Source organism: Leuciscus leuciscus (genome assembly GCF_965113295.1).
Source record: "Leuciscus leuciscus genome assembly, chromosome: 13".
Taxonomy (NCBI): domain Eukaryota; kingdom Metazoa; phylum Chordata; class Actinopteri; order Cypriniformes; family Leuciscidae; genus Leuciscus; species Leuciscus leuciscus.
In genome coordinates this window covers 12,070,252-12,090,153 of record NC_138737.1, presented here as the reverse complement: position 1 = coordinate 12,090,153, position 19,902 = coordinate 12,070,252, and the positions used below count along the sequence as shown (strand labels likewise).

The 19,902-nt window shown below is 37.1% G+C and overlaps 1 protein-coding gene across 6 annotated transcripts in view; it reads right to left on the bottom strand.

Moving 5' to 3' along the window:
- Positions 1–5,181: 5,181 nt before the first annotated feature.
- nfic (nuclear factor I/C) overlaps positions 5,182–19,902 on the bottom strand; it is a 123,166-nt gene continuing 108,445 nt past the window's right edge. For all 6 annotated transcript variants that reach the window (XM_082187922.1, XM_082187923.1, XM_082187926.1 and 3 more), the window contains one exon: positions 5,182–14,390. In XM_082187922.1, the coding sequence (XP_082044048.1) occupies positions 14,370–14,390 (21 nt within the window). In that variant the 3' untranslated portion in view covers positions 5,182–14,369. The remainder of the gene's footprint in view (positions 14,391–19,902) is intronic.

Sequence of the window (19,902 nt, the reverse complement as noted above, 5' to 3'; positions counted from 1 at the left end):
CTTTAAAGTCCCATTCTCATTTCACTGGTGCCTTGAAATTTTTATTTCGTTGTTTTTATTCTGGCTTCTGAGCGACGTCATCTTTGCTCCACGCATTACTTGGGAGCCGGTGACAGATGAATTATTCTTTCTTTTCTAGCATTCATTACTGCAAAGTTAAATGACAAAACCTCAAATAAAAACATTCTGGAAGCCAAAGGGTAAGAGATACTGATGAAACAACCTTCAGTGAATCAGTTGAGCTCTGCAGAAGTCGTTTTCTTTTTGCTTGAATCAATAAACCAAATTCAATGTACATTTGAAAGAGAGCTCTAATGCTCACCAAGGCTGCATTTATTTGATCAAAAATAGAGTAAAAACAACAATATTGTAAAATATTTTTATTTAGTTTTCTATTTTAATTTTAATTTTTTTGCACGCATATTTTTAAAGTAAATTTCACATATGGAATTAAGTAAACTCTACTTCCCTAAGTTAAGTGAGAGTAACAAAGAAAATAAGTAATTTTAACATGGCTAGTAAAAGGTTGAGTAATATCTATTTAGTTGAAGTTTCCTTTGTAATACATTTTACTCAAACAATATAACATTGAATTAAACCACACTTTTAAAGTATATGCTTTACTTAGAAACAAGTAATTAATACAATAAATATTGTGAGAGACACCATATCTACATATCAGTAGTTAAAAGTCATGTGAACGCAGAGACCTCAATACATGGTAGACAATACACAATGACGGTAACATTTGATGGATCGTTTTTGTGTTTGAATGTGTAATTTTGAGTAGAAAATGAACTCCAAATGTCCAAAACTAATCCTAACAACAAAAGCAATGATAAAACAGTGTAAATACATCTGGAAAACAGTGAAAAATCAACCTCATTAATTATTCAAGCCCCAGTGCATGATGGGAACACCAGTACCACAAAAGTTGAGTAATTTTACTTAATTTTATAACGTTGATATTTACGCTTTAATTTCTACACGCTTGAATTGAGTACTAATGGACCTGAACTAACTTTTTCATGTAGAAATTACATTGTTGTTTTTTTTCAGTAGTATTTACTTCACCACAAAATCATTTTGATCAGTGTATATGATCCTGTACATCAATGATTATTTTAATAGTTTTGTGTAAATGTATAAAGTATGTAATTATTGCTTACAAACAGACAATGGTGCAAGCAACACCAAGGTCATGGGTTTGATTCCCATGGAATGCATGAACTGATAAATAACTATATAGTGTGAATGCAAAGTAAGTTTCTTTGGATAAAAACATCTGCCATATGCATAAAGGTAAAATATTATGTAATATATACAATGTAAAAAACTCTCACATACACTTGTGCCTGTGAGAAGCGGGGGTCACGTTCATACTGCATCGACATGCTCTCAATCCCAGAAGTCTCAGTATAGCGGAGTGACCTGATTGTGATCGTGTTGCAGAGAAGGGAGTCCTCGGGGAGTTGCAGTCCTTTGTTAAGACATCTGGAGCCCATTACTGCCGCATGCTTTTACAAGGCCTTCCCATCGCGTACTGTAAATCGAGATATTAAATTCATAAGCACAGCTAGAGAGAAACCAAGGAGAGAGAAATCACTTTGAACCTTCAAGTCTAAATAGATATAATCAAAACAACCACAATTCCACCTTCTGCAGCTCTCAATGTGCAGAGCGAAGAATAGACCACCCTCAGCCTGTACCTGTAATATCTATGCATGTTATAAGCCCAGATACCATTTAAACACACTTTTTGTTAAATTTTTTAAAATATTATAAATATGAATATATAAATATTCAACATAAAATTTCTGTTTGAGTACCAATAGACTGAGCATTGATAATACATTTTAAATGAATACATTAATAATTAAAATGTTACCAGACATGATTTATTTTTATGGTAGGCTTTTTAAAAGTAATATTCTGTGATGGAAAATGATTCACTGTAAAAAAAAATTACATCCCCAAGTCAAAAATTTCTAGTGACTGGTTACATCTAAATTTTTCAATTAAAAGTCTGACGTATTATTTCTCATTGAGCCAATGTTAACAGACTATTGCAACAAGAATTACACTTGGGCCAATTGAAAAATTTAGATGTGACCAGTCACTAGAAAATTTTGACTTGGAGAGGTTAGATATTTTTTACAGTGTTTAATGAGTATGTGGACATATCCTGGAGTGATTCTCACATTGATAAATGCAGTAGAACAACATAAAAGAATAAACGCAGAAGATAACCATATTAAATGAAAACATTTTAGAAAATTTCTGAGCCAAAGAAATTATAATCTATATACATATAACCTAACCTTATTTTTCTATAGAGAGCAGAGCGCGCAACCGTACTTAAGTTCTCGGCAGCATGGACAGCGTCTGGGTGTTCATTAAAAGTCTATCGCAGCAAAGGTATTTCCAACATCTCGTTGTTGTTGTTTTTTACTTTTAAGCAAAAAAAAAAAAAAGAAAAAAAAAAAAAAAAGAGAAATTCACAGGGAGTACTGAATCAAAAGTACAAAAGGAGTACAAAAAGTTGCTGGCTGCAGTTCACTTAATGGCCACCGGTGTCACTAATAACAAGGGTTTCTGAATTCCACATATAGCCTCTTTAAACTTTACTTTGCTATCAACTTCATAAAACTGTATCACCCTGTGGTACCTATTAACATGTTTACAATGATGGCATGTTTACAGAAAAGCACATTTGTTTTCCTCTATATATGTTTACACCCCTAACCTCAACTTTACCATAGTTTAGACTAGAGGCTCTGTGTTGGTGCGCATGGCAGTGTTGGTGTCCTCATCGTTCGGCCAACATCAGCTCAGCCTGTAATTAAAATGTTTCTTTAGAGACTCGTGAATCAAGCTAGGTTTCCTCTTGCCTGAGAGCTGCAGTTCAGGCAACTCCCGAGGCCATGCTGTTTTCTTTGGAGTGGAGAACTGTAGTTTCAGACCGATCTGGGAGAAGACTGGCCCAGGCTTTGGGGAGTTGGGCTGTTAGCGGCTCATGAGTAAAGGTCATAAAAAATAGTCACACCGGGCACCACATCAAGGCTCCTTTGCTCTCAGCCACTTGCTTTTGAAGCTTTATGTTTGTAGTATGTTACATCATAGGCTGATATGCGACTGTCATTATGAGTGAATCACTGATTCATTTACTCAACCGATTCACTCAGAACAATTGACTACTCTATTTATTAATCCTTCATGGATCATGAAGGAATCATGGATTCCTTCACTCATTCATAAACATTGCTTTGCATTCATACTTAAAGGTGCTCTAAGCGATGTTGGGTGACGTCACTTGTTGTTGACGTTCAAAGTATTGTCAAACAAAACGGAGGCTAGCTCCACCCTCCCTCCTCCTCATCCCGTCCCCTCCCCCTCCCTTCCTGAAACAGTCATGAACCATTTAGACAAACTGGATTTACCCACCTGTCCAGCAAAAACAGAGCCACCTGAATGTCGGATTGGAAGCCCTTCTGCCGGCGGAGTTCTGGTCACCTTTTGAACGCTTTTCCGATGTAAATTCGGGACTTCGCATTCCTTCTCCTTTTCCCTATTCTGTGTTATTTGTTCATCGGAACGTCGTCTCTTTGGTCGTGTGTCGGCCATATCAAAATTCTCAAGAATTTACAATTTTAACGTTAGTCGTTGTTAGGACATCTCTCCTCTAGCTAACTTCCCTCTTCATGCTTCTCTCTCCTCCACTCCCCACACGTGCAGTTCATGTGCACGCGCACTAACCCCCCAACCCCCGAAATCATTCTTGTCGGTTATTGGCTGGAACACTGTTTGTTATGTTTCGTGGCCAAGGCTGGGCCAGTTTGTTTTTCTTGCCGTTAGTGGAGCCTGGGCTGTCTATAGAGACCGCGTTTTATTACAGTGTGTTCATGTTTGCTGGATGTGACAAAAAATGTTTTGGCCTAAAAAACGTGTGACATCGCTTAGAGCACCTTTAACTATTTTCTTTGGCGAGAAAAATACAAAGTGTCTAAAATATAAGTTACTCAGTACCGAGCTCTTGTTTATCGAACTGTTGTAGAAATATATATCACACACACTGTATATGAGTCAGATGTCTATGAGTTGGTTTTAGAACAAAATCATACAGGTTTGTAATTTGCTGTCCAAAAGCTAACGTTTCATTTAAATACTGAAGTTGAACAGGTACCTCTGGTTAGTGTCTGTTATGGAATTTGACCCCCATTCTGCAGTGAGCTCATGAGGGGCTCCTGGCGAGGTTCATGTGAAGCTTTCAACAAGTGCTATTGCACTCGTTCACCCCCTTCATATGTTTAAAGAAAAAGGACCTTGTGCTGGCTTGGGCTATTTTGAACCATTAAAATGAAATAAAACTTGACTTCCTTTCCAGAGCTGAAATTATACTTTTCCAAAAGCGGCTCCAACAATCTTGTATCTGGGGTAAATGGATTGAGGGATGATTAGAGTCAGGTGTGTTACGCTCCTCAGCCAAGTTGAACTGAAAACAAACCTCTAACCGCAAGTGTTCAGTTCGCTCTTTCATTCTCTTTCGTCCAATTCTCCTGTTTTATGCAGCTCGTACTCACAGAATTAAAACTGTCATTTAAAATGTTTGGTGATCCAAAGTTTGTTCTGCCTTGAAATGAGTCATTCTCTTCCTGCGTAACTGCCATTGAGTGTCGATTACAATGACAAAGTTTATTAAATAAGAAAAATATGTCTAATGCAAGTAGAGTATGCTGATGTGTGATTACTAATTTATCTTCAGTCACGTTTGACTCTTATATTCAGTTAAATTCAGTACATATAATACCCAAAATGTTACTCGCCACAAGACTCTTTTAATGCATCATTAGAGCGATATATAAGATGTCATGCCACGTCTTGGAAACATCTTTTCCTTTTCTGCCTCTGCAATTGTGATGGCAAAAGAGCTTCGGCTGAGCTAAAATTAGCTTTGTCCTCAGGCACAAGGCCTGTTTTCGCCTGGGTCCACGTTGAGGGATGATCTACAAATGAACAGCGAATAGGTATACATCCAACACACACAAAGCAATGATAATACACCTCCAAAACACACACCACTGATAATCAAGATCAATCTACACAAACATTCAAAACATGCCAAGAAACTCTAGCAGACTTTGCGTCTAACCGGTTAGAAAAGAAAAACACGAAGTCACCTCATTTCTGAGTTGTAGCATAGCTTTGTTTATTTTTTATTTTATTTTTTATTTTTTTATTTTTTTGCATAGGGAAACATACTCACTTCCAGTACTGTATTCATGAGCGATTTTTTTTTTGCGAACAGCGATGGCTGAATACAATGTTATAATGAAATATTGTTAAAGCTGTAATTTCCCCCTCACACCAGTTCAAAAACACATGGCAAATTTAGTTTGTTGTGCATGAGAAAAACAAAAACATTTTCTCATTGGTTTCAAAACCGACATACCGACTTTTGCTGATAGATTACAATTTAGCGAGGTTCTTGGAGAAACAAAGACAAATAACAAATATCCGATGCTTTCCAAAAGAACATGGATGCATGTCATCATGCCAGTTGTGAATGTGTCTGAACTAAATGTCCACATGCCCCTTCCTGGTGTGAAGTGTGTTTATCTGTGCAGCAAGCAAGCATTTAATGAGTAACTACTATGGTAATATTTGTAAAGAATAATGTGATTAAAAAAAGAGGAAGGAAAAACTAACAAAAACCTTGAAATTTAACACTGCATTAGAATGCTCTCTGAAAAACATTTCAACCTTCGTCCTTTCAACTCAAAGCGTCCAAAGATAGAGAAAACAGCATGCTTAAAAACAAACAAAACAACAACAACAATAGAAATATTTATAGAAATTAAACCATAATTCACTGAACAGAATAAAACAAAACAATTGTTCTAATGGGGGAGAGGGCACCCTGAAATATTGATGCGTGATTGTTTTGGGGGTCTCAAAAATTCAGGAGTCGGCGGTACGTCAGGGTGTTTTTGGCAATTCATTTGTAAATGACTTATCAAAATATTGCATAAATTGCAAAGCCCACAAATGGCTTTTCTCCCCTATGAACAGAGACATGACTAATAGGTATTCTTCACCCCGTTTGAGCCATTTTAACCTTAGGGCCAGATTTAGTAAAGCCCTTAGCACACGCTAACATTCTTAGCATCGTCAGACTATACCAACCTTTAGTTAAGGTCAATATGTTGCAGCACTCGGAGGTTGTGTTATTGAGAGGCTTTGGCAAATCTGGCCCCTTGGTTGGACAACAGCGTACAAAAAGCGTTTGATAAACAAAAGCTGTATCCAATCCAGGCCAACGCTGCAAAGATGATGTCAGCAATACAGCGAAAACCCACATAACAGCTCATGGTTTACAAAGAACACATGGGTGAGGAAAAGAAACCAGAGAAAAACGATACATGACAGGCACTGCATGTTACAATTCTGTTTTTAACCCATTTTGGCATTTATACCAATGTATATACCTTAGATTTGAATTGCTGGTTTGCTAGGAGTGAAAAAGGGAGCGTAGAAATAATTAGCCATTCTACAGTTAAGGATGGGTCTTCATTCATGTTTATCTGCTATAGAACTGTACACCAGAAACTCAGATTAAAGCCCTCCATCACCCCCACAGCTCAATCAGCAACACGAGTATCTGAAACAATGTTTGAGAAGTTTGAATTACATACTTTAAATGGGAAAATGTCAGTATAATCAATGACCTCACATGTCTGAACAAATGTACTCTTGGGAGTGACAGTTTTAGACCTGGGCAAAGAACAATTTTATAATGCTGCATTCATGTCATGTCAGAATTACAGCAATAATATATATTATATACAATATAATACAGTTCAAAAGTTTGGGCTTGGTAAGTTTTTGACTTAAGTCTCTTTTAAATGCGACAAATACAGTAAAAACTGCTTTCTGTTTAATATAGTTAAAAATGTCATTTATTTATGTGATGGTAAAGCAGAATTTTCAGAAATCATTCAATTTTTTTGTGGAAGCTATGATTTAAAAAAAAAAAATCAGGATTCTTTGATGAATAAAAAGTTTTAAAAAAAACAGCATTTATTTTAAATGGAAATCTTTTGTAAAATCATAAATGTTTTTACTGTCACTTTTGATCAGTTTAATGCATCTTTACGGAATAAATGTATTAATTTCTTAAAGAAAATTCTTACTGACCCCAAACTTTTGAACAAGTGTGTGAACAATATAACTTTTGTTCTATCTATCTATCTATCTATCTATATATCTATATATATATTGAAAGAGCAAAAAGAGGTGGGTTAATGTAGTGATTAAGTATTTTGTGAACATTTCATATTGAAATCTCATTATGCTAATTCTGACCAGATGTAAACGCAGCATTAGTTTCACTATACTACCGGGTACAATAGTAGGTTTAACCTAGCTTGGATGGCTTTACACACATTGAAACTGTCCTTAATATTAGCAAGAAGTTTCAGCACAAAGATTTCAGTAAAGCCAGGATTAGTTGCATAGATGCTGTACAATTTCCAGATCATTTAAAAACCTTTAGTGTATTACTACTAGTCTGATTTCAAACGAAGCAGCTTGATCGAGCTGTTATTATGGGATCCAAACCAGTGCAGACAGACATAACTGCACATCATCCATTTCAGATTCACCAGTCCCTGCCAGTATCAATCATGTCACGTATCAATTCATCAGCTGACAAGAACTATGACATGCATCCTGCCAAGTGTCACGACATTGAAAATGGAAGGAAGGAAAGAGTAGAAACTGCATTCCAGTGCCTCAGCCCTGAAGAGGATGTCCAGCCCTTACTGAGAGGAGACAAAACAAAGATCTGACCACATGTTCACGTTTCTATCTAACTCGACCGTTCAAAGCTCATGGTATTGCAAGGTTTACATTACGCAAACCGCAAAAGGAAACGGTAAGAGTGAAACACTCTTGCATGTCTAATTCTCTCACGTATGCCTGAGTAGGGTCTCCTCACATCCTGTTTATGTCCGTGGGTGAACAGGGAAATTGGACTGGGGAAATTTACATTCTATTCAGCATAATTACATGTGTCAATGACTAATTAAAGTGCCTGGCCCTCGGAATTAAACAATCTTTTCAGCGACGCACATTCCAGGCATGAGTAGGTTGATCTTACAAAAACAGGGGAAGATCACACAGCGTAAACCCACATCCAACAGCTCTATGCTGAATCCAGGAAGGCACTCAGAAGAGTGAGGTCTAAAATCCTGCTAGTTATGCATGCTCCATAAAACTATCAATGGGCTGAAGTAAGCCATGCCACTGATTGTCCACAGGTGATTTAAGAAACTACACTGCAAAAAAAAAAAGAAAATCTGTATTGTTATATTTTTTTCAAGTAAAAAGGCCTAAACATCCATTTTTTTTTTTTTACAATACATTTATACTGTACACAACTATTCAAAAGTTTAAGGTCAGTAACATTTTTATGTTTTTGAAAGAAGTATCTTATATCTAATATATAATTTTAACATATTCCTATGATGGCAAAGCTGAATTTTCAGCATCATTACTCCAGTCTTCAGTGTCACATGATCCTTTAGAAATCATTCTAATATACTGATTTGGTGCTCAAGCAACATTTTTTATTATCAATGTTGCAGCTTAATAGTTTTGTGGAAACTGCAATACTTTTTCTCAGGATTCTGTGATAAATGGATGCTGTTTTGAGAAACGTTTTTTGAAACATTTTTCACTTTTGATCAATTTAATTTAAGTGGGTAAGACAAATTCACTTAATTCAAGATATTTTCTCTTAATATTTTATTTGTTTTAAGGATGTTTCGATTTTTAATGGAAAAATGCAAAGTACTGATTTCAAAAATGATTGTTGCAGCATCTTAAAAGGGTTATTTTTTCATTTTCACACATAAATAACAACAGCTAAATAAAAGGGTGCAATTCAAGCAGCTTCATCTCTCTATCTTTCTTTCATTCTCATTTTAATCTGTATTCATTACGATACGTTATCAAGGCTGAGAAATATCCCCAGAAAAGCAAACCTTAAAAAGAAGTATTATTATTATTATTAATACCAGAATATCTAGTGCAACCTTCCAAGTAGAAGTACAGTAAAATGTGTTTAAAGATCTTGAAGCTTGCATGACAGAAAAGAAAAAATAAGTGCAGAGGTTTAAAATAAGTCTTGAATATAACAAAAAAAGGCAATGGAACCAGCATAAACCTCTCAAAGCTCGGTGAAGCTGTTGGCTCGGTTTAAAATGACGACAAGTGATGCTGAATTTACTAAATTTGTATATTGTGATCAAAATGACACTTGATAACTGTGTGAAAGGTGTGTGCTAATGGCGCTGACATTATATTCTCAACAGCAGATCCTTTAGAAGGAGCTTTCAAAATTTTTGTGTGGCTTGACCACAAGCTTATGACTACTAAATCCAAACAAACAAACAAAAACATATTTTCTCTTACAAAAAGACATTTTTAATATACATTTCGCCTTTTTCCTCATTCTACTGGAAATATGGTAAGCATTTATACACAAGATAACTGTGTTCAAAATGTAACATTTCAACAACAAGCATAAAAATGATAATCATCGCTCTATAAAAAGGATTTCGAAATCAAACAGTAAGATAATGTTTCTTTTTAAATGCATCAGCTCTAATGCATTATTCACGTCATAGAAAGTTCAATCATCACCTGTGGCCACTTTAAAAAGCACACACTGGGGGTAACAACCTGCTCTTGAAGTGTTTCGATCTCTCGGCCGTGTGTAGCCAATGTTAGCAAATACAAAAAGCAAACGAAGAAGAAGACTCGTGCACACACTCGTGTGCTGGCGAAACCACCTTCAGACCCCTGTTCTACTGAGCCCATCATCGCACCCTGGCCAGAGGGTTGACAGCTTTAGAAAGATGAAAATGGAGCAGTGCAAATCTTCACGGGACAGGCGGCGGGCCATGTGAGTCTGTACCGGAGAGACGCCGTGAGAGCGCCAGCTCATTAAAATCGAAAAAGTTTGCCATTTTTGCTTCAATACGGTTTATAATAAACAAAAAACAGCATGAAATAATTCCAACTGCGCCCCACGCTTCGAGGCAGACCCCTGTCCCATCGCCTGTCCTGTTAAACACAAGAAAAATTGCTTGCTTAATGAAGCTAGCACTTCTGCAAAGGTTTGGATCATGGTAAAGATGGAATGCCGTTTGGCTTCAGCATTCCGATTCGGCCAGGGTGGACAACGGGGGACTCACAAATCATCCACGATCAAGATCTTACCACAGGCATCATGTAAACAAAATCTCTCGTTCTTTCTCATCCGACTTATACTTTTAAATAGCTACCAGCAAATCGTATTAGCTACCAGCGTTGCAATATCCATTGCAGAAACAATACTGTACACTGCATCACAAACTACAACATGGCCTCTCCTGACCCAGCTCCAGAAATACACAATATCTTCTCCTCCGCAATATACTCCCCTGACACTACATGCTACAAATTATAAATTATCTCCTACCATCTAATTTTATAAAAAGAAGAAGAAGCATCCTGGTGTATTAATTCATTTTCTAAGAAGACACAAAGTCAGCAGTTCTTGTGTCTGTATGTTGAATTGGACAAATACATTTCAGCTACTCTCTATGAATGCGTTCTACAATCAACAATTGGACATATACAAGGGACTCGATTGGTAAAACAACTTAATCACTAATTAAAGAAATCATCAAACATTACATATTCTATTGCAGCCAGTGTTGTGAGCCCTCAAAAAGTGGTTAAATGGACAATTCACATTTTGTCATTAGTTATTCGCCCTCATGGTTTTCTAAACCTTTTGACTTCATTTATTTTTTTCTGTGGAACTGAAAAAATTTTTTTACAATTTTTTTTATGCACATTGAAAGTCAATGGGGTCCAAATCAACATTAGTCTCTCTTTAACTTTCATTGTATGAACAAGCATTTTCAAAATATCTTGTTTTGTGTTCCATTGAAAACTGAAAAGAAAGTCATGAAACTACATGAGGGCGAATAAATAATGACTACATTTTCCTTTTGTGGTGAACTGTCCCTTTAACAAATGCGTAGGTTTTCAGAAATAATGAAATGTAAATTTGACCCTTGACAAAAAGCTAAAATCATGCAGTGGGGATGTAAAGTCTTGTTGATTGCAAAATAATTTGCTAAGTGCTTAGTTGTAGAATTTAAAGCTAACCAAAACTAGTTAATGGGTTTATAGAGGATGGCCATCTAGTTTTAATCTCTGGCCTCTCCTCTTCACATCCATAATGGGTACAAACTCATTTAAATACATGACATACAATCTAAACAATTTAAGAGAAGTCTAACATGAAAGGGAATCAAAATATCAGCTCAGAGCTGATATGGAGAGAGCTGGTACCGCATCTTTCACAGACTTTGTTACTTTCTCATTATATGAAAAGTAGAGTGAAATAATGGGAACAAAATAATGCAATGAAGATTTCATGCCAACTACGGTGCTTTTAAAAGAGGAAGAAGGTAAAAAAAAAAAAAAAAAAAGCTTCTCTCACCCATCCAAAACTACAGCTATCAAGTAACCTGTTAGTCTTAATCTGATTATGACAGGCAATCAAACATGCAGCATTTTTTTCCTTGATGACACTGGTTACATAAAATAAAAAAATCTGGGAAAAAAATCAACTCCTTTGAAATTACGCATTATCGTTCTTAACTAAAGGCAAGGCACATAATATGTTTATAAAATATCGTGCAAAGTAGAAGAGGGATCATAGGATAAAAGTCAAAACCAATGTGGTACAAAGGTAAAATCCATCTGTGTCATTGGCTCTTTGCTCAAGGGGGGTCATTAAGGAGAAGTCGGGGAGCATTTAGCTTTAGAGCTAATACTAAGATTATCTGCCATGCACCCATGTCAGCGATACGGTGGTCGTTTGAGCTTAATTCTCATGATTTTTCTTTTGAAAGCACCATGCACAGTTATATATAACTCATATATAGAGATTTCCATATAATTTTCATATCTGCACCATTAAAACAAGTCATGTTGTATGTATTCTGGGTCTATGGTCAACTCAACAGAATGTGTATGCAAAGCCATTATAAAAGGTTAGCAAAAGCAACCAGAGTGTGTGGATATTATTTCATATCGGTGTGTGTATTTGTAAGGGTACCTAGTTAATCTCTGATATGTGTTGATCTTGTCATGTTCCAGCAGAATATAAGGGTGTGTGTGTGTGTGTGTGTGAGTGTTTTGTTCAGCCATCTGCGTTTCCTGTGGCTAAGCGTTAGCCCATGCAGCTGATGAGGGGCTTGGGGGCTTGCTAGGCCGTTTAAAATATCTCTCTGGGCATAAAAACAACCCCTTGAACTTCTACAACAACAACCCACAGTAGATGAAGCAAAACATCCAAGTCTTTAAAAAAAGAGGAAGAATTTAAATGAAAATCTAGCAATGTCTCAGGCACTTTTCATGGCTTCTTGATTTGGGTTCGGTAGCGTTGTAGATTAAGCCCTGATGTTATTTCATTAGTACAAATCAACACATCTCAGAGTGCAGAATAACCCATTTCTGAGGCAACCAGCCAGAGACATGCTGGTCGTAGGCGTCCACCTCCCAATGAACTCTGGGAGCTTAGCCACTGACTGACCTCCTTTTTGTATTGTCGTCGTTGGGCATTACAGCCCGTCTCACGTCAAACATCCAAATCATTGACATTCCTACGGATTAAAGTGTATAATATGCTTCAAAATAAAAACAGTCATAGTTTTTTGAAATAGAAACATGGGGAAAAAATATAGCCTGTTTTGTTTTCTTCTTAAACTATGGGAATTGTATAAAAGTAATCACATAAACATGGAGACATTTACATAGAACATGTAGGATTGTTCTGATCAGCTTTTTAGCTTCTGGGAAACCAACCCTCATCTACCGTGAGATCAGAACATGACAAAAATAATAGACTCGCAGCATTCCGTATGATTAGGCCGAACAGGAATTTGCAAAAGAGGAAAATTAAAAATTCAAAGTAGTGCAATGCCTGTAATTTCCAATGAATTTAAACAAATTACACATAGAGAAAAAACTTCTATCCTCTACACCCAATACTGTCTAAGTAATGACAGAACTATATTTCAACTCCCTTTGTCACTATGTGGAAAAATCCACGTATCTACATGAATCAAAAACCCCCTAATCTGTGAACTCACAGAGATGAATAAGGGACTACCAATGTTTATGACAAGCACAAACACACAGACGCACACACACACACACACTTACAGCGGGTCCAGGGAATGAGGGGCTTTCATATTGCGAAGAGAGGAAGGTGCTAATTCACCCCTGCTATTCCCTGGCTCATCCTATGAAGGCTGTATTACAGCTCACACACACCTCGTATAGCCTTTAACAGTACACGCCATTGCCTCTATATAGGTGTGTTTACATGTAAGTGTGTGTGCATGTGTGTATACACGCTGACTGTGATGTATAATGTCACTGAGGTACCACTAATATTCCTCCGATGTACAAAAAACATGACGGGCTTCCACCAAAAAGTGGACTCCGTTACAAACAGTGGAGAATGTAATTTAGAAAACATCACCCTCTGAACGAAACCAAGGACGCAGAAACATGATTGTCAATAAACTGGATGAAAAGTAGCCTTTTTGTTTCTTTTTCCACAATGCTGTGTGAACGGAAGCATCAATCTTTTTGTTTCCTTTTCCATGGCGTGTTGCCTTTGCGCACTTAAAAAAAGAATAAAAACAGACCGTGCTCACCTCCAAACCTGTGGCGAAATGCTAGCGGAAAAAACCCCTTCCTTGAGGTTTCTCGTCCCTGTTCGTTAAGAAAATAAAGGATACTTATTTTGCATATAGGAGGAAGCAGCACCTGTAGCAGAAGGAGGGGGTTGAGGAGAGGCATTCCAAGAGGCAGGGAGTCAGGGTGGGCCTTTTCGACAAGTCCATCAATGTACGCCATAGTTTGGGCTGCCCTCCCAGAAAAAACATCCTCCTCTTTTGTCTTCTTTTCTTCCGTTCCATCTATGGCAATTCTCTCGCGCTCTTCTCCATTTCCATTGTCTTTTTTCAAAAAAAAAGTGTATTGAAGCATCTTTATACTGTACGTTGTTATGCATATATAAATATGTGTGCACATATATCTATACACACATATTGTGTATATATATATATGTGTGTGTGTGTGTGTGTGTGTGTATATATATACAAATACTGCATATATATCTGATTTTCCCTCTTGCATCTCGTTCACAACTTTTTTTCTTGTAAATTCCACAAAAAAATGGATTTTTCAGATCCATGTCTGTGCCTCCTCAGGTTCGTCTGTGTGTGTGATAATCAGTTCCCCAGATACCAGGACTGCAAGAGAGAGAGAAAGAGAGAGAATCAAAATGACTAAGACATCTGTACAAGCACAAGTAACACAATAGGAGGAGTGCTATGGGATATCCACCTAAATCAGATAAAAACTCATCTGAACGTGACCGCAGTCTTGTTGAGATGGATCCATTTCATCAAAACTGAATGCACACTGATTTATATGGGTTTCTTCAACTATGGGCAGGGACATTTGGCTCTCTTAAAAATCACTTTTCATACCAGTTGATTTAATTTTTCTACTAACAATGTCCAAAACAGGACAAACATTAATCAGGAGAATTCTGGCATTTTTCTGAAACCTCAAACATTTTCACCACAATGTCATTTCCATCACATCTCAAATGATGCATTGTGTTGAATAGCATTCCGGCTGAAATTACACATTTTTCATGAACACATTTCATGTATCCAAATGCATCATTTGATAACATTATTTGATTAGAAATGATACACAATAAAAGTATTCTGTTCATGAGTGATATGTACACCACTGTTCAAAAGACTGGGGTCAGTAAATTGATCAAAAATGACAGCGAAGAATTGTTACATGCCTTTCTATTTCAAATAATTGCTTTTCCTTTAGACATTATGTTCATCAAAGAATTCTGATCAAATATATTACTGTTTACACAAAAATATTATGCAGCAAAATTAACATTGATAATAGTAAGAAATGTTTCTTGATAAGCAAATAAGCATATTAGAATCATTTCTAGCAGATCATGTGACACTGAAGACTGGAGTAATGGTTATGAAAATTCAGATTTGCCATTACAGTAACAGTAGTTTTGATTTAAAAAACAAACAAACCCAGGGATAAGTGTCAGTAGCTTAAGAAACATACACATACCCTGATAGAATGTGAGGGGTGTGTGTGTGTGTGTGTGTGTGTGTGTGTGTGTGTGTGTGTGTATGTGAGTTTAGGTTTTGAAGGTGGTGGTGGTGACAGTGACAGTAGGTGGTACATGTTTCCTATCCGTAAGGACCTAAATAATGCAAAGCACCTTACTCTGCCATTCAAAGCAGAACCTAATGAGAACAAATCAGTGTCTTTTTTGATAATGTGCAGAAAACACTTAGCCTGGGACCAGAACTGAGGAACCTATTAAAACTAATACAGAGAAAAAAGCTATGAGTTTGAGAAAGAGAGAGAGAGAGAGAAAGCGCTCAGCAGGATCCCACCCAAACCTTTTAAAAGCATAACAGGATTTTGGCTTTCATTCACAGACCGCTGAAGTCTTTTTAAAATTTGACAAGGTTTAAAAACAGAAGGAAGGAGTTCATGCCGTAAGCCCCTGTCTCAATATTTTCCACTAAGGTTTAAGTAATTTCACAGCAGTCCAACAGACGTCTTTAACTACCCCCAAATGTATTGATTTAATAATGCTAAAAAAGGAAAATGTGTTCCTATTCCCTGCTGAAAAGTTTGTATACATCAGACTGATGGCTTGATTCTTGTACAACACCAAACCACAGACTAATGACTCCCCAAATCCACAATGCAGTGCCCAGATAATAGCGTACAACCATGAGAATTTAAGTTAAAATAGTTTGACACATTTTGTGTATTAAAAACAGCAGTGGCGCCAAGGAGTTTTGGCAGCTCTTGCTCATTGATTAATGAAAAGGGCAGTATCACAATCTATGGACCACATGTACAACCAGGAATCTAAAACTTTAATTATATAGTAATAATAAAAAAATTACGTACTTTGAGTACCTTTTCTGGGTACTCAAAGCGCTTTACATGGAAGGGGGAATCTCCTCAACCACCACCAATGTGAAGTATCCACCTGGATAATGCGACGACAGCCATTTTGCACCAGAACGCCCACCACACACCAGCTTACTGGTGGAGAGGAGACAGAGTGATGAAGCCAATCAGTATATGGGGATGATTAGGAGGCCTGGCCATGATGATGGACAGAGGCCAATGGGCAAATTTGGCCAGGATGCCAGGGTTACACCCCTACTCGTTTCGAAAGAAAGACCACAGAGAGTCAGGACCTCGGTTTAACGTCTCATCCGAAGGTCGGTGCTCTTTGACAGTATAGTGTCCCCGTCACTCTACTGGGGCGTTAGGACCCCCACAGACCACAGGGTGAGCACCCCCTGCTGGCCTCACTAACACCTCTTCCAGCAGCAACCTAGTTTTCCCAGGAGGTCTCCCATCCAGGTACTAACCAGGCTCAGCCCTGCTTAGCTTCAGTAGGCAACCAGTCTTGGGCTACAGGGTGATTTGGCTGCTGGCATCAATATCTTTTAATCAAATCAGTTTATTTTTACTTCTGTTTGCTAGCTAGCTGAGAATCATTTGATACTGCTATTGAAACTGGAGCTAAGGTTAACCTTACACAACCCTTGACACTTAAGCATACTTTAGAACCTATTGCCAGGAAGAGAAATATGTTTATAATGACAGCTGACACTGCTGGGAAACGCAAAGATGCTGCTTTCTGAGTGATTACCATAGTGTATTGGCATGCAATTTTCCCAAATCATATTTTGTGTTGATTACTGGATCAAATCCGAGCCCATGAGAGTGGGCAGTGTGGGGATTGTAAGTGTTTTTGTGCCTCGTGACTTTGACAGCACAATTACAGCCACTCCTTTGTCAAAATTGATTTCACCCTAAACCAAAAGGCTAAATGTTACCCTTGAATACTCGAGAGGAAAAACTGAATGTATAAATATATTCTGAAGTAACACACACACATTTACATATATATCCCAGAGCTCTGGATATCATCTTGGCTTTGCATTGAAGTGACAACATGCCATTTTACTATACTGAAAATGTCTCTTGATGAAATAAATCCACAATTCTCTTTCTCTAGAGTGGCGAGTTGAGATTTAATATGTTTCCAGTATATGTTATGGAAACTCAATCTTTTCTTCGGTAGAAAAATGTGCCGCAACGTATGCCTCTCTTCTTGGTTGTGATATTTTAGCAGATATAATCTCCTGTCTCACCTCAAAAACCAATGGCCTGCTTAGTATTTACACTTAAATATAAAAAAAAAAAACAGCTTAAGAGAATATGTGTAGTTTCTGCTGTCATTTGTTTGAATAATGTGGTGAAGACCGACAGGAACGGGCCAGGAAATGTGGAGTGATTATCAAATTCATCTATCCAAATGTTGATACTTGCAAACCAATGCAAAACCACTAGTGAAGTTGACTAAAGACGTTAAAATAAGCAGATATTTTATATTACCCAACAGTACCATGAAATTACATACTATTTGCTTTCTTTGTGGACATTTTCAGTGGTCATTATCTCGGTAAGCGGAATCAGATCAAACAAATTAAGGCTGATTAGAAGAAAAATAAACAAATGGGTTAAAGGAAGGATGGCATTAATTAAAAACTGTAAAACATATCAAATAACACTTGATTAGCTAAACTGTGAGCATACCATACAGCCACAACTTCTGTTATATTTATAACAATTTGACAAATATTCTGTTTTTATAATTAAAAACAGTTTACAAAAGATATATAAATATTTAGACACTCTAAAATCTCACACACACACACACACACACACGCACGCACGCACGCACACACACACACGCGCGCGCGCGCACGCACACACACACACACACACACACACACACACACACACACACACACACACACACACACACACACACACACACACACACACACACACACACACACACACACACACACACACACACACACACACACACACACACACACACACACACACACACACACACACACACACACAAACTGCTTAAGGCCTGGTGTTAAAATACTATTCCAAGTATAAAATCTGGAGTGTAACCATTCCAGCTTTGTCTCATCACATGGGTTTGAGTCGACCATTCCAGGCCATTCTTCTTTTTACCAGCTGCCTGATATTTTCATTTTGCACTAGGGCACATCCAAAGCTGAAACTTTCTCACTGAAACAGTCTGTCTTGAGAACACAGCCACCAGTAGAGCCCAGGCTAACAGTGGTTAGGCGTTCACTCCAAACAAAATATTTAGTTCCCTATAAAAGCTACAGGCTTTGTCTTGGTGACAGGTGGTTTAGGTTATGAAAATATAAAGCTGAGACGAGGGCGGGTTCACAGTCCAAGTAGGGGGACATATTAGACCACAAGGGCCTAACAAATGACAGTCTCTCCCTTTAATTACAATGCTTTGGGAGAGCTCGGAGGTGAGGCTGAAATACAAGCTCCTCTAAAAACAAAGATTGTTAGTAAAGTACCCTTTTCATCAGAGAAAAGAAAACAACAGAAGTCCATTAAACTCTGTGTTTAATACAAACACAGATCGAGAGAGTAAAGATGAGGGAAGAAAGAAAGAATCTAATAGGAAAAAAACAGGTATATAAAAAATGCGTTTCATGTGGTAATAAAAAAATAATTTACCTGGATGTTGTATTTAAATTCAGTGTTATTGTTATACTTTTTTTTTTTTTACTTGAAATAAAATAAAATATAAATTTTTTTTTTTTTTTTGCTAGTTGTAAAGGCAACATTTCTCTTTTCATTCAGCTTAACTTGATATACTAAAATAACTTAAACTAAAAAAAAAACAAAAAACATATATATAGATAAATAAAAATAAAAATCATATTAACTATCACAGTATTTAAATGATACTAAAATAACACTGATTCATGTAAACAATAGTGAATATTAATTATTATAATAATCATTTAAGTTATTTTTAATGGTTAAATCAGGTAGAAATCCTCATGACCACTTTTCAGTGACACTTTCATAGTGCAAAAAAAAAAAAGAAGGTGTTTTTATATGGTAAAAATAAACAAACTATTTTAAGACTAATAACGTCGTTTTTTATAGTCAGATCAGGTAGAAATATCTAAAGATAGCTTACAGGGAAAGAGAAAATGTACAACAACTGTACTCACTTTTTACAGTGAAAGAAAGAAAAAGACAACTGTGTTGTGTCAAACTAGGCCTGGACAGTCAGTGATTCCCTGGGCAGTCCTGTGTTAGTCACGGTTGTGCAAGACAGATTGGTCAATTTGATTGGTCTGCAGTGGACTCTTCCTTTTCCACTCCCTCAAGCACAGGTTCATCCGGCAATTACATCATGTCTGGTTTCCCCTAGCAACCAGACAGCCCTGGACGTGACCATCTCGGAGCAAGTGAACAGAACCTCCTTTCCCCCATTTGTTCATTTGATGACTTCTTTCCCCTCCCTCTAGCTGAGAGCCAGAAAAGTTTCAACTTTCTCTAGTGCACAACTTGCATGAAAAACAAGTTATAACTGTGTACTTGCTGTGTCTGCTAAACGGTTGTTAGGCTGAAGGTTTTCAAATAATGACTTCAAATACATATTAACCCACACTAGTCTTCCATTATTCATTGATCACTGTTTTATCGATCTCTCTTTCTCTCATCGCATGGCTCAGTCAAGTGCTTTTACACTTTTTTATGGAGCTGAAAGCACTGCAATGCAGTATTGCGCTCGGACTCCTGAGCCAT